The 14,138-nt window shown below is 45.0% G+C and overlaps 1 protein-coding gene across 12 annotated transcripts in view; it reads left to right on the forward strand.

Moving 5' to 3' along the window:
* PTPRQ (protein tyrosine phosphatase receptor type Q) overlaps window positions 1-14,138 on the forward strand; it is a 2,012,995-nt gene that overhangs the window by 1,854,063 nt on the left and 144,794 nt on the right. For all 12 annotated transcript variants that reach the window (XM_069629300.1, XM_069629298.1, XM_069629293.1 and 9 more), the window contains one exon: window positions 1,279-1,355. In XM_069629300.1, coding sequence (XP_069485401.1) covers window positions 1,279-1,355 — 77 coding nt within the window. The remainder of the gene's footprint in view (window positions 1-1,278; window positions 1,356-14,138) is intronic.

The following is a 14,138-nucleotide window of genomic DNA, read 5'->3' on the forward strand; positions in this document are numbered from 1 at the left end:
TGACATCTGAATAGAGGAAACTGCTGTGTCCTGGTGCACCCCCTCTTCCTCAGTTAAGGAATGGTACATCCCATTTAACTCGTGATGCACTGAAACGCCAGGAGAGTGGGGCGGGTTGAGGTGCATCTTCTAGATGTGCCCTCTCCTTCAGCTCAACTTACCAGACTGTGTCGCAGTCTGAATAATCACATCGAAGCCCAGAGTCTATCGATGCCAGGCCAGCCCTGTATCTGACCGCCACCTATTGCCTAATCCAAGGCTCTGAAACCTTTTGCTCTCCAGATGTTTCGGACTGCGACTACCATGATTTCTCACCATTTACTACGCGGCTTAGGGCTGATGGAAGCTGTAGTCCAAAACATCTGGAGCGCCAAAGGTTGCAGTCTCCTAACCTAGTTGAAGTTCCTTGGCACTGGGCAAGATGTGGATACATGTTTCTTTGCGAGAATCAAGTTCCCGATCCTCCAGAATTTAATAGGTTAGACGGCCAGTCCCTAACTCAGGGCTCTGAGTACCTGAGGTAAATAGTGCAGTTTGCTGCCCAATCAGAGGCCGAGTTGTGTCAGTACTGTCCTCCGCTCTTTGCCTATGACTATTCCATCCGCTCAGAGTGCGCCACCTCTTTGGGTATTGGTTTCTCTACTGTGAAGCCAACTATGGGAAGAACCAACATTTGAAACAATCGTAAGGTAAAGAAAATCTCAAGCAAATACTGAGGAAAAGGCTTCAAAAGTTCAGGAAGTTTATGATTCTTCAACAACAGTGAATTTTCTGGAGATTGGCTCTGATTGCCATTTTCAATTTGAAATGTTTCTCTGTGGCATACACTGACTCCATAATATATGTTTTCTCACTCACTGACTCACTCACCCTTTATTGGCATTCATTTGCAAGTGTACACTCGCTCATTCCCTCGCAATTGCTAACACTCAGTCACTCGCTAACTCACACCACTCATTCCCTTCCTCTGTAACTCACCCTCTAGCTCTCCCTCATTTACTCACCATGTCTCTCACACACTCACTCAGTAATCAGGAAGTTGTTGTCACCCTGCCCTGAAAGGGGAGTTGTGGGTTTATTTTTAGAAGGCATTTTTCCAACAGACTGATGTTCTGTGCCGCATGACTGACCAATCATCTGGCACGCAGGGGCTGATTGACACTTTTGTAAATCAGGCCCTAGGTCTTACCTTGATCCACAGTAGGGTAGTGTGTCTTTGTACCTTTTTGACATGAGTGAGACAGCGGTACAATAACATGCCCATCTTTACCTTTGCAGATAATAATAATAGAGTGAAGCTTATGGCTGATGCTGGGGTGCCCGGCTCCGACTATATCAACGCAAGCTACGTGTCTGTAAGTTTTGTTGTGCAAGCAAAATGTAAATACTGTGCTATACTGTGCTAGCAGAGTGCATGGATCCTATTCCGTAATATATAAAATGATACCTGCCATCGGATTCATTGATGTAGAAAGGCTGTCAGACCTTCGAGTTGCTAAAAAGAAGCCCACTATACAATTGACATCGAAGGCTCTCAATTACTAGTATCAGCCACACAGAAGAGCCACACATACATCCCGCAAATATTGTCTCTGACTGCTAAGATGCTCCCTGTTTACACATTGGGTGTGATTGAATTTGGTGGCAAGTCTGGAGCATGCTCTCTGGTTGGCTGAGTGTGGAATGCAGTTGTAAATACACGTGTTATGCTGAGCCCCCTTGGGTCAACATATTGTTGGAAGTCCCTCCCCCTATCCCCCCAATGCTGAACTGCTTATATTTCCTTTAACAGTCAGCATACCCAAAAGGTCAGCAAGCTCTCTTGTTTGTCTTGTTAGAGCATCGGACCTCTCTGGAGAAATTCCAGGGTCACCCGTGGGGCTTATCCCTACAGGTTGAAGACCAGTTCCTTCTGTAAGGAATGATGGAGGAATGGAGTGCAGAGACAAATGCCAACCGGGAGCGATACAGGGTACATACTAGCAGAGAGTGGTCTGGGTGAAGTTTGCGGGATTGACAGAAACAAGGAGTGGGATGAAACAGGAAAAGTGACTGGAGGCGGGGAGGGTGGTCACTGACAGGAGGAAGGAGGGGAAGTGTGACACAGATGTGGGTCACCAAGGAGAGGTCTGGAGGAGCCCGCTAGGACCAAATAGCCAAGTTTATATAAGTGTCTGTCACTACTCCTTCTGCCCTCATTTTCACAAGGCAACTGCACAGGAAAAGTAAAGCAGGTGATTTTCCACGTTGGCTTCAATGGTGCTAAAAACACTATCTTAACAACACTTAAAATCTATAGCTTATATCAATGACATAGTTCAGAGATTTTATTAGCATGCATCGAACATTAACAGAATCAATATTTGTACTTATGTGTAACCTAACGACTATATTTTTAAATGTCTGACACATAAGTACCCAAAGAAATACTCATCAGATTTCATATAAAACATTTTGAACTGTTGTCACTTATTCATCATATCATTACTTCCATAATTATGTTCATTGCTGTATACTCATAAGTAAACAATGAGTGAAAACATTCTGCACTCCAACACATAAACTCAGCAGGCAACTTAAAAAGAGAAATTACAAAAAAAAATCAAACAGGAAATTAACTCAATGTGCCAAAATAACATAATATATATAGCTCAAATAAGAAAGATAAATACACATGCATCAAAGTTTCAGATTTAGGAATCCTTCATGTACATGCGTGTGTGACTCATGTTGAACTCTTGTTTCTATCCTTAAGCAATAGAACTCACAGCAGTGGTTGTGATTGACCAGCAACAGCCCAGTCCACCAGTCGCATCCGAAATTGTCTATGACAACTGAAACCAGCACTTCCATGTTTAATGCGATTATTGCAGGGCTAGTTTAGAGGTTGTTCTCTCACTCTAATCTACTATGGCGTGCATGTCAGGGAGTGCTTAGAAATGCCTTTCGGAGTGTTGGAAACAGAGGAGCCAACTGGACAAGGCCAACCAAGCCAAGAGCCTGTATGGCCAGCAGTGCCTCCTATACGCTGCAGAGCTCTGTCTCCAAACCATGGCAGCAGAAGCAGAAAAACACTCAATACAGAGACATCACAATCAAAATAGGCCAGCAGCGACTCATTGAAGAAGAGCGTTAGGGTTTTCAGCTCTGTGCCAGTCTGATCAGGAAGCACACTGATAGTTTAAATATTGGTGTACCCTTTACTCTCTGACAGAATTGCCAGTAGTCTAGTGGATCTAAATCTATATATATCATCATCTTAAAATTAGAATGTAATTATTATTCATAATTAAGGACTGAAAGAAAGACTTCATCAAACAGGCTCTGTAACAAAGACTTCTCTAGCATTGGATCTTTCATAGATTCACATGCTCGAATATTCCCCATCGTCAGACTGGGAATCCACTGTTATTAATAATAATAATAATAATAATAATAATAATAATAATAATAATAATAATAATAATATAAAATCATTTTCGTTTAGGAGAAAAGCTACACCAATAGAGCCCTATAGGGCCTGTGTAGCCCTTCACTTGTGGAGTCCCTCCACGCCCTTTGGTCCTTTTAGGCCCCAGCCAATGTGGTGGCTGGGCGTAGGCTCCACCGCAGTCAGCCATCTTCAGACTTTTCACTGTGTCTTACTGAACAGGGGAATCCTCTTCAGCTGTCTGAGCTACTTCGATTTATTCATATTAAAGCCTAAGCCTTTTTTGGTACTTTAAGCTTTCTTAGTTTCCTTACCACTGGGGCTTACTGGCTTAATCCTTTGGGCACAGGTTTTCACCCTCTTCCACCTACAAACATTGTGTTTTTAGGCTGCCTACTTTCACCTCATGCCTGAGACTCAAGTACGGGCAGTCAAGGAGAAGACCTCCTTTTTCAGGAACTGCTCCAAGAGGGTTATCTTCATTAGAGATCCCCACAAACTCTGCATTTATTGCTTTTACACACATGACATCAAGTCATGCAAAATATGTTAGACTTTTTCCAAGAAGACTCGGGAGGACAGACATAGGAGGCTATTACTTCACCTGGAGAGCAGATAGATGCCATCTGATGAGGAATCCAGCAACATTGTACCCTCAACTTCCTGCAGGCACCATAAGAAGCAAGCTCCAAAAAGGACAGCTTATCCAGTGGACAGAGCATACTCTCATTCACCCAAGGGCAAGGAGAGGATTGGGAAATTCTCAACTGGACCTGTAGGTGTCCCTAAAGCTATGCTGGAAGGTGAATTACACAAAGGTAAAGGTCTATCCATTTCTTGTCCTTCGTCGGCAAAAGAGCCGTCCACTCAAACTATCCTGTTGTCGACAGATAAACCATTGTCCACCTTCAAACCAACCACCTTGTTGACAAAGACATCATTGCCAATGAAGGAATCGTCGATGAAGCACTAATCCATGAAGGACACTACCAAAAAGCATGCATCGATGAAGACCTGATTGATGAAGGTTTCCTTGTCGATGAAGCAATCGTCGACGACACACTCGTCGCTGTCTAAACAGTCATCGAAAAAAAAGACCATTCCTCGTCGACGGAAGAACCGTCAATGAGCTCCCAAAACAGAGAAATACGTCAGTCAATTGACTTCCCACCACCAGACATCATGGATGAGCCTTTTGAACATTCAGAGGAAGTTTTAAGCATCCATACTCCACAACTAGAGAAGGTCGAAGGTGCTACCCATCTTTCCCCAATAACTGAAATTAATGTACTACCTGACATCACCTTGCAGGAGGAGTTTTCAGAGGGGAAAGCAACTGCCAGTACATGCTAAAGAGAGCAGTCGACACTGGCAACTAGTAATGGAAGACGTGACAGACCCTTTTGACCCTACTCTAATGTAGTTGATGCAAAGAATTATGGACACGTTCCAGAGGAGACAAAGGGCAAGGATACTTGTCACCCAGACAGTCCCAGTAAGCAGGCCCTTGCAAAGAACATCACTGGTGCACCACACTGGAAGCAGGTCTCTGAGGGATCATACCCATTGCCACTCACTGCTGCCTCGGCGGTCTTCATCGGTGAGCAGCCATCAAGGGCAACGCTAACAGTACAGCGGGTCAGCCAGGCCTAAAAAAAGGAGACTCTCTCCATCACCTCAAAGAACCAGAATGCAAAATGTGCACTCAATTGCCACAGCTTCTGAATGGCCTGACAAGCTCGCAGATGATGCCGGGGAACCTGACAACCCTTTTAGGGATTATGCCAACCCCGGCACACAGGACGATGAGCCTGAAGAAGGTGAACTGCCTCAGGATGTCCCAGAAATAGACCCAGACAATTGGGATTCTATTGTTATCAAGAAGCAGAAAAAACATGCCTCACCTGAGGGGTCCTGACCTCCAGATGATATAGTCTATTTTCACTCTATCATGTCCAAGTCGGCAGCAATCTTCAGGATACAAGTCACCATGGAGGAGAAAGCATCAGTCCTCTATGAGCACAAAGACAAGAGATGCCACACCATCACCACAATACCAATACTAGAGACTTTTTGGGATGCAGGTGAGAACATCTTGCAACTCCTCTTTCCACTCTAGCACTGGTGGCTAAACCAGAGAAAAAGTATAAAGCCCCGGGCTCGGCTCCATTGTATCTCAGAGGTCATCCTAAACCCGGCTCCGTTATCACAGTGGAGGCAAGGAAAATACTGCAAAAACGGGCCTCTCCCCTCACAGCTCTGCCTGATAATAAGAAGCCAAAGCCATTATCGCAGACGGCAAAGGGTCTCAGAGCACATGATCGACACCTCTGTGGACACTGCTCACTGTGGTTTCAGACAGATGGCATACGGCACAATCTTGAGACGCCAAGTCTGGATATTGGCCACAAGTTTCAGACCAGAGGTACAGGCTCAGATCCTAGACATGCCCTTTGATGGACACAACCTATTTGGAAAGAAAATAGATGACCACTTGAAGGGCATCAAATCCGACACTGACACCGCTAGGGCGATTAGCTCTTAAAAGGACAAGTGCAAGGGCCGCTGTACTTTTTACCCCTTTTGAGGCACCAAGTCCAAGTAAAGGTCATACAGCAGGTCGTTCCTGGGTCAAGCATTCTCTTCAACCTCCTACCAATCAGGAGGTTGCTATCAGGAAAGTTCCATCAGATAGCAGAACCAATGTGGCAAGAGGGGCTCAAGCCAAGGCAGGAGCCAGGCCAAGAAGAACTGACTCGTACTCAGCGTGCCTTCTACACACAACCCCAGTGGGAGGATGCTTTCACTGCACCTGCATCATTGGTATACCATAACATCGGACAAATGGGTGCTTCAGGTAATAAAAAGACATACCATAGACTTTCTTCAGTGACCACCACCTTGCCCACCACCAAGAAAAAACATTGTCTGGCTGCAAAAACTAAGGGCAGAAGCCGCCAAAATTTAACGTAAGGCCGCCATAGAGCCGGTAACACCTCTACCACAGGGAAAAGGATTCTAATCCCACTTTTTTCTAGTAAGGAAGAAAAACGGCCAGTGGCACCCAATACTTGATGTAAAGGCCCACAACAAGTTTGTTCATTTTCTAAAATTCAAGATGACCTCCCTTCAATTTGTGCTTCCATGTAAAAAAGGGCGATTTCCTCACTACCCTAGACTTGGATGATGCCTATCTCCATGTCCCCATCCATCCACCCCCCAGACAGTACCTCGGTCACTGTCCGCGATAAACACTTCCAGTTCAATGTTCTTCCTTTCGGGTTGAAGTCCACAACAAAAGTGTTTACGAAATGCCTGGCCCCAGTGGCCGCTCACCTAAGGCGCTCCATGGTACAGGTGTTTCCATACACAGATGACTGGCTAGTGAAAGGAAGCTCCCTGGGAAGCAGTGGGAAGAACAACAACCCTGCTACAAGACCTATGTTTCTCGATCAACGAGGACAAGTCTTCGCCCCTACCCGCACAGACAGCAATCTTTCTAGTAGCAGATGTTGACACTTGAGTTCCCAGAGTTCATCCATACTTGGATAGAGTGGCGACAATGCAAAACCTCATCACATGGTTCAAAGAGAGAACAAGCTCCACTGTCAGACAATACAAGTCCCTCTTGAGCATGATGCCCTCCTGCAGTTTCCTCGTACCAGATTGAAGATGATACCACTTCAGGAGGAGCTGGACAGCCAATGGGCTCAACACAGTGGATCTTGGAGGACATTGTCTGCCTCACGCCAAATTTCCACAAGGTGGAACAGGCACTCCAATCTTGTACAGGGTTTACCTTTCCTGCTACCCACGTCTCAAACTTGGGTTGGGGGGCCCATCTATGTGATCTACAAGCCAGCGGGGTGTGGTCACCAGCAGAATCCTGTATGCACATAAAAGTGCTGGAACTCAGGGCCATTTGGTGGGCGCTAAAGTCCTTCCTACCAGTACTTTCCGGGCAAATGGTGACAGTTCAGACGGACAACATCACATCAATGCACTACACAAACAAACAGGGTGACGTCAAGTCCAACATCCTCATGCTGGAAGCTCAACAACTCTGGAACTGGGCACTGCACCACAGAATACACATGAGGGCAGAACATCTCCCTGGCAAGGACAACGTGTTGGCAGAAAATTCAGCCGACAATTCTTCCAATGTCACAAATGTGAGATCAATAACCCTTTTCTGGACAAGCTATTCTGCAGGTGTGGAAAACACACTATAGACCTGTTTGCAACCCATGTAAAGAAGAAATGCGATCAATTCCCTTTTAGGTACCCAGAGAAACACTCCCCGGAAGATGTGTTCTCCATACAATGTAAGGGGAAATTCCTTTATGGGTTCCCTCTGACACTGTTGATCCTGTGATGCACAGGATGAACAAGCAGCCCTGCACCATGATACTGATAGCCCCGATGTGAACATGCCAGATTTAGCACCCTGCACTCCTTCAACTAGCATGGGCAAAGCAAATTCATCTCCAGCCTCACCCGCACCTTTTGTCACAGCACAGGGGCAAACTGCATCATCACAACCCGGCCAGCTTATCCCTCAGGGGCTGGCTCCTTAACTGCAAAAATTCCACAACCATGTTCTAGATCCTGAATTCTGGGGTATACTGCGAGCCACCAGGGTTCCGTCTACCAGACAGACATACAAAAAAATGGAAACGGTTCACATTCTGGTGTTTGGAAGCAGGCACAGGCATCTGCGTAACACATCCTACCGTACCTTCCACATCTAGCAAGGGGCATTTTGGCAATTTCTTCCATTAAGGTCCATCTCTCTGCAGTTTCCGCTTATACAACCAGGCCTCATCAATGGTCCCTAGTGGCACACTGGTGGTCAAAGCCTTCATTAAAGGGCTTATGCGCTCTTTTCCCAGACAAAGAAAAAACGCTCTTGCCTGGAGTCTTAAAACAGTCTCAGCCGTGCTAATGAAAGCGCCCTAAGAATCACAGGGACAGGGTAATTCTTCAGCCTTACCCTAAATTCATTTGAAAGGTCATATCGGAATCCATTCTAGCAGAAAGAATCCTTTTGACACTTTCTTTGGCAACCACACAATTGCAGTGGATCAGATGATACATTCACTAGATGTGGTGAAAACACTTAAGTTCTACATAGAAAGAACAAAGGATTTCAGGAACTTTAAAATACTTTTTGTCGTCTTTGCAGGATGAACCAAGGGTCAATGCATATCAAAAGAAAGTCTGGCACGTTGAGTCTCCAGTTGCATTATTTACTGTCACAAAATCAGAGATAACCCTCTCGCAGCCACGCCCACAGCGCACTGCACCAGAGCGAGAGAGGCCTGAATAGCGTTTCAAGCAGGAGTTTCTCTAAAAGACACCTGCCGGGCAGCCAACTCTCCACACGCTTGCCCGCCATTACTGCTTGGAAGAAGACAGCAGAAGGGAATTTGCGGTAGGGCAAGCAGTGCCTCAGTACTTATTCACTTAAGGCAGGTGCAGCCTTTTGTTCCTTAACTTTGATTCTTGTTTGTTCCCACCGTCCCATTGCTTGTATTTTTCTGGTAGCCTTACTTGTACGCTAAAAGTATGTTACACAAGCTATATATAGCGCATGCACCTACAGGTGCACCCTTCCGGCTATCCGACATGTTAGATTGTAATTAACTGCTTGGTATTCAAGCATTTAAATCTATGAAAGATCCAATGCTGGAGAGATCTTAGTTACGTACCTGTAACTGTATTTCTCCAGCATTGGTATCTTTCATAGATTCACATGCACCCGATCTCCTCCCCTGGGGGAGAGGCTGCTCCTTCTCCAGTCAGTCATCAGTTACTAGCCATCACAGTTCAAAATCTGAAGATTGCTGACTGGGGTGGAGCCTAAGCACTGCCACCTAATTGGTTGGGGCCTAAAAGGACCAAAGGCGGTGGAGAGACTCCAAAAGTGAAGGGCTACACAAGCCCTATAAGGCTCTATGGGTGTATCTCTTTTCCTAAAGGGAAACGTTTTTATATTATTGTTATTATATTATTAATAATAATAATAATAATAATAATTATTATTATTATTATTATTATTATTATTTAAATTACTGAGGATTCCCAGTCTGACGATGGCGAAGATTCAAGCATGTGAATCTATGAAAGATACCAATGCTAGAGAAATACATCTGGATTGTTCATAGATTCACATACTTGAATATTCTTTGTCATCAGACAGGGAATCCCTTTTATTTTAAATCTGATCATTAAAATAAACCTTTTCCACAGGAAAATGCTACATAGATAGCCCCATTGGGCCTGCGTAGCCTTCACTTGTGTAGTCCCTCCACCTCCTTTGGTCCTTTTAGACCCCAACCAATGATGTGGCAGGACGTAATCTCCACCCCAGGCAGCCATCTTCAGATTTTTCACTTTAGTCTTCTGACAGGGGAATCCTCTTAAAATCTCTGAGCTATTTTTCAAACTTCTTGCTAGAACTTTGTTCTTTTTGTACCTCTATGGCATACATTTACTGGTGGGGTTTACCTTCACCAGTTAAGGTTTTTCCTGGGCTCAGGAATAATTCTTCCTCTAGAAAATGTCACGTTTTGGCTGGCCATAAGTTACACCATGGCAGAGCCAGACATGCAGACTCCCAAGGAGAAGACTTCCCTCTTCAGGAACTGCAGCAAGTGTGGCAAGAGGGTGAATTATATTATCAGTGACCCTCACAAATACTGTATTTACTGTCTGTACCCACACAAAAATACAGTCTTGTAAAACTTGCCAAACCTTCTTAAGAATACCCGGGAAGACAGGCACAGTAGGCTTCTTTTGAATCCTGAAAACAGACAGATGTCCTCTCAGGAGTCATCTTAAACTGTGCCTTCTACATCCATAAGGTATACTGAGAAGCAAGCTCCTAGAACAAGAATTTCTTCAGTGGACCGAGTAGAGTCACCATCTAAATCAAAGAAACTGATGAACAGACCTTCTCTACATCTGAAAAGGTCTCTAAGTTTTACAGAAGGGTGATCAGCACAAAAGAAGGTAAAGACTTTATTTCCACACCTTTATCTACGGAGCGGTTGTACACAGGTGTACTGTCCACAGAAAGGGCTCCATCGCCATCTATGTGCAGTTTTACAACCTTCAAAATGTCTGGGCTGTTGACAGAGAAATACTTGTCGACCAAGAAAATAGTCATCTCGTCGACAAAGACATCGTCATTGAAGGACCTGTCAACGAAACAATTGTCGTCGAAGGATCATCAATGAAGCACTCATCGGCGAAGCATCTCTCCTCGACCAAGCATCACTCGTCCATGAGGAGACGCCATCGAACGAACCCACCAAACTACAGAAAAAAGCCCAGTCGACTAAGATTTTAATGCCCACGACTGTAGAAGGAGCCTATTCTCAAGGACCCACAAGTTCCACATATAGGGAGCATGGAAGCAGCTGCACAGCTGTCTCCAATCACAGAAATGGTGGACTGCCGTATCTTATCCTGCAGGAAGAGTATTCAAAGAGGGAGGAACTACAGCCACCACATCCTAAAGAGCAGAGTCCTTGCTGGCAGCCTGTCAAGAAAGACACATCAGATCCATTTGACCCAGCCTTAATGTAGTCCATGCAAAGAATAATTGATGAATTCCAGAGGAGACGGAAGGCTAAGTTGGCTACCCCATTACCTTGGCAGGAAGAATCTGCCCCTTCTGGGAGCACATCACAGGCTTCACGCTTACCCTCCCAAAACAGGATGAAGAGCCAGGTGAATAGGACACCCATGTAAATGAGAAGCAAAGGAGACATGATTCCCCGAGTGGGGCTTCTCCACGAAATGATATAGTCTCATTTCATTCAATAATTGCCAGGTCGGGGAACATTTTTCAAACCCAAGTTGCCACGGAGGAGAAAAAGTATGTTATTTTCTAACACAGAGACAAAAGGTGCCTCACAGTTACCACAATTCCAATCCTGGACACAATCTGTCTGGCAGGTGAGAAGATACTGGCCACTCCGCTCTCCACAACGGTGCTAGTGGCAAGACCAGAAAATAAATAATAGGCCCCCGACTATGCTCCGATGTGTCTGAGAGGGCACCTAAAACCTGACTCTGTGATTACTGGTGGTGGCTAGAAAGGACCTGCAGAATCCCGAATTCCCTCTGACAGCCCCACTAGACAAAGAAGAATCTAAACTCAAAGCAATTGGACGAAAGTTATGGCAGCAGCATCGCTAGTGTTATGGGACAGCAACGCAATGGCTATAACAGCCAGATTCGATAGAGAGCTATGGCTCAAAATGTCCCATCTGGTCAAACACCTGCCAGCTGAATATCAAAAGGAAGCAAGGTCTGTAGTCACTGATGATGAAACCGCTTCTGACCATATGACTGTTGCCTCAGTGGACGTGGCTCAATGTAGGTTTTGACAGATGGCTCATGGCACAATTCTATGGTGCCAGGCGTGGATGAAGGCCACACATGTTAGGGCCGAGGTCCAAGTGCAAATATTGGACATGCCATTCAATGGCCAGGAGCTCTTTGGGAAAAAGATTGATGACCATCTGAAAGGCATCAAGTCGAACACTGACACAGCATCATCAGTTCCCTCAGGGACAAGGATAAGGATGGTCGCTCCTTTCGCTCTTTTTGAGGCTCAAGTGCTAAATACAGATCCTATGGCAGGTATTTCCAAACTGAAGGCTTGTCATCAGGCTCCTCTTCCACGTACCAGTCCCAAAGAAGAAGAAGGGGATCGAGCCAAGGCAGGGCCCAAGCCAAGAGAAATTCACCTCAGGACACTGCGCCTCACACATCACACCCCGTTGGGAGGGCGGGTAAGCCAGCACCTATAACAGTGGAATCACCTCAGACAACTGGGTGTTACAGGTGGTGCAAAGAGGCCAGTTCATCCACTTTCTCCATCGACCCCCATCTCGGCCTCCTCAACCAATGAAGGCCAATCTAATACAACAACTAATGGCGGAAGTGGACAAGTTATTGCTGAAGGCAGCAATAGAGCGAGTTCTGCTCTAGCATCAATGAAACAGTATTTATTCTTACTTCTTCCCGATCAAGAAAAAAATGGACACTGGCGTCCAATACTAGACCTAAGAGCCCTCAACAAGATTGTATGCCACCAAAAATTCATGATGACAGCAGTCCAGATGGTCCTCCTGTGGCTAAAACAGGGTGACTTCCTAGCCACCCTAGACCTCGAGGATGCTTATTTTCATATACCGATCTGCCATGCGCACAGGAAGTTCCTCTGATTTTTGATCGGAAAAGACCATTTCCAGTTCAAGGTTCTTTCCTTTGAAATCAAATCATCACAGAGGGTGTTTACAAAATGTCTGGCGCCAGTGGCCACCCATCTCAAGAGATCAAGGGCGGCCACAAGCAAGGGTGATGTATCTCCTAGCAAAGTCTATCCCATTGGGTGTCTACTTTCATCACCCACTGTCATAAGACGAGTGATGACCCACTACCGTCCCCTCCAACGGTACACCATACTAGAGAAAGAGTAGCATCGGCAGTATTCCAGGCGGGAGTGTCTTTGAAGGATATATGTTGAGTGGCCACATGGAGCATGCTCTGCACATTTGCCAAGGATTACTGCTTGGGGGAAGATACCAAATAGGAAAGGGCAGTCGCACAAGCAGTCCTTCAGCACCTGTTCGCTTAAGGTAGGAGCAGCCTATTTTCACCTCGTTCCTTTTTTTTTTTTTTTTTTACTGTTTCCTAGCATGCATGTTCTGTGCAATTACTCTGTTCATATAGAGACACTCTCTCTTATATTACTCACAGGCACAGCATACGGTTTACTGCATGGTATTCTATTGAAGTATCTGAATCTATGAAAGATCCAATGCTGGAGAAGTCTTTTTTACTAACCTGTAACTGTATTTCTCCCGCATTGGTATCTTTCAAAGATTCACATGCGCCCACCCTCCTGCCCTGGGATGGGCTGCTCCGTAGCCATTCAGTCATCACCTCTAAGTCTCTACAGTTCAAAATCTGAAAATGGCTGCCTGGGGTGTAGTTTAAGCCCTGCCATGTCATTGGTTGGGGTGTAAAAGGACGAAAGTAGGTTGAGGGCCTACACTAGTGAAGGCTACCTAGGCCCTGTGAGGCTATCTGTGTAGCATTTTCCTATGGACAAAGTTTATTTTAAAGATAAGTTTTAAATTACAGAGGATTCCCAGTCTGTTGTTGGGGAATACTCAAGTATGTGAATCTATGAAAGATACCAATGCAGGAGAAATACAGTTGCAGGTAACTAACAATGACATTGTGGCCAACTGTGATAAGCATTCAGCCTGAATGAACTGGTCCTACCTCCTTCCAGCCCAGTAGGCCAGTGTAAAAATTCTGGTATACAGAGTTTCACTTGTGGACATTTAGAAGTATTACAGCTATTTTTCAAGGCTTATCCTACACAGATAGTGTGTGTCTCTAAAAGGAAGAGTAGTTTCCTCTCATAAAAAGGAAATAATTCTCCTCCAGATTAACTCATGCCTTGACCCTTCTGAGGTTTTAGATTGAGTACCAGAAAAGTGAGGGTAACTAGTACCAATAAAGGAGGGCAATTAGTATCAGGTGTTCTTGAATTTCTGACATAAAGCATCACATATTATTACTATTATCGCTCTTTTAGTTTTCTTTCTGAAATATTGCATGAAACAGAGATAGAGATTTATTTATGCATAATGGTGTGTGTACTTGCTATTCATACACT

Source organism: Ambystoma mexicanum, chromosome 12, assembly GCF_040938575.1.
Source record: "Ambystoma mexicanum isolate Mex_15411 chromosome 12, UKY_AmexF1_1, whole genome shotgun sequence".
Classification (NCBI taxonomy): domain Eukaryota; kingdom Metazoa; phylum Chordata; class Amphibia; order Caudata; family Ambystomatidae; genus Ambystoma; species Ambystoma mexicanum.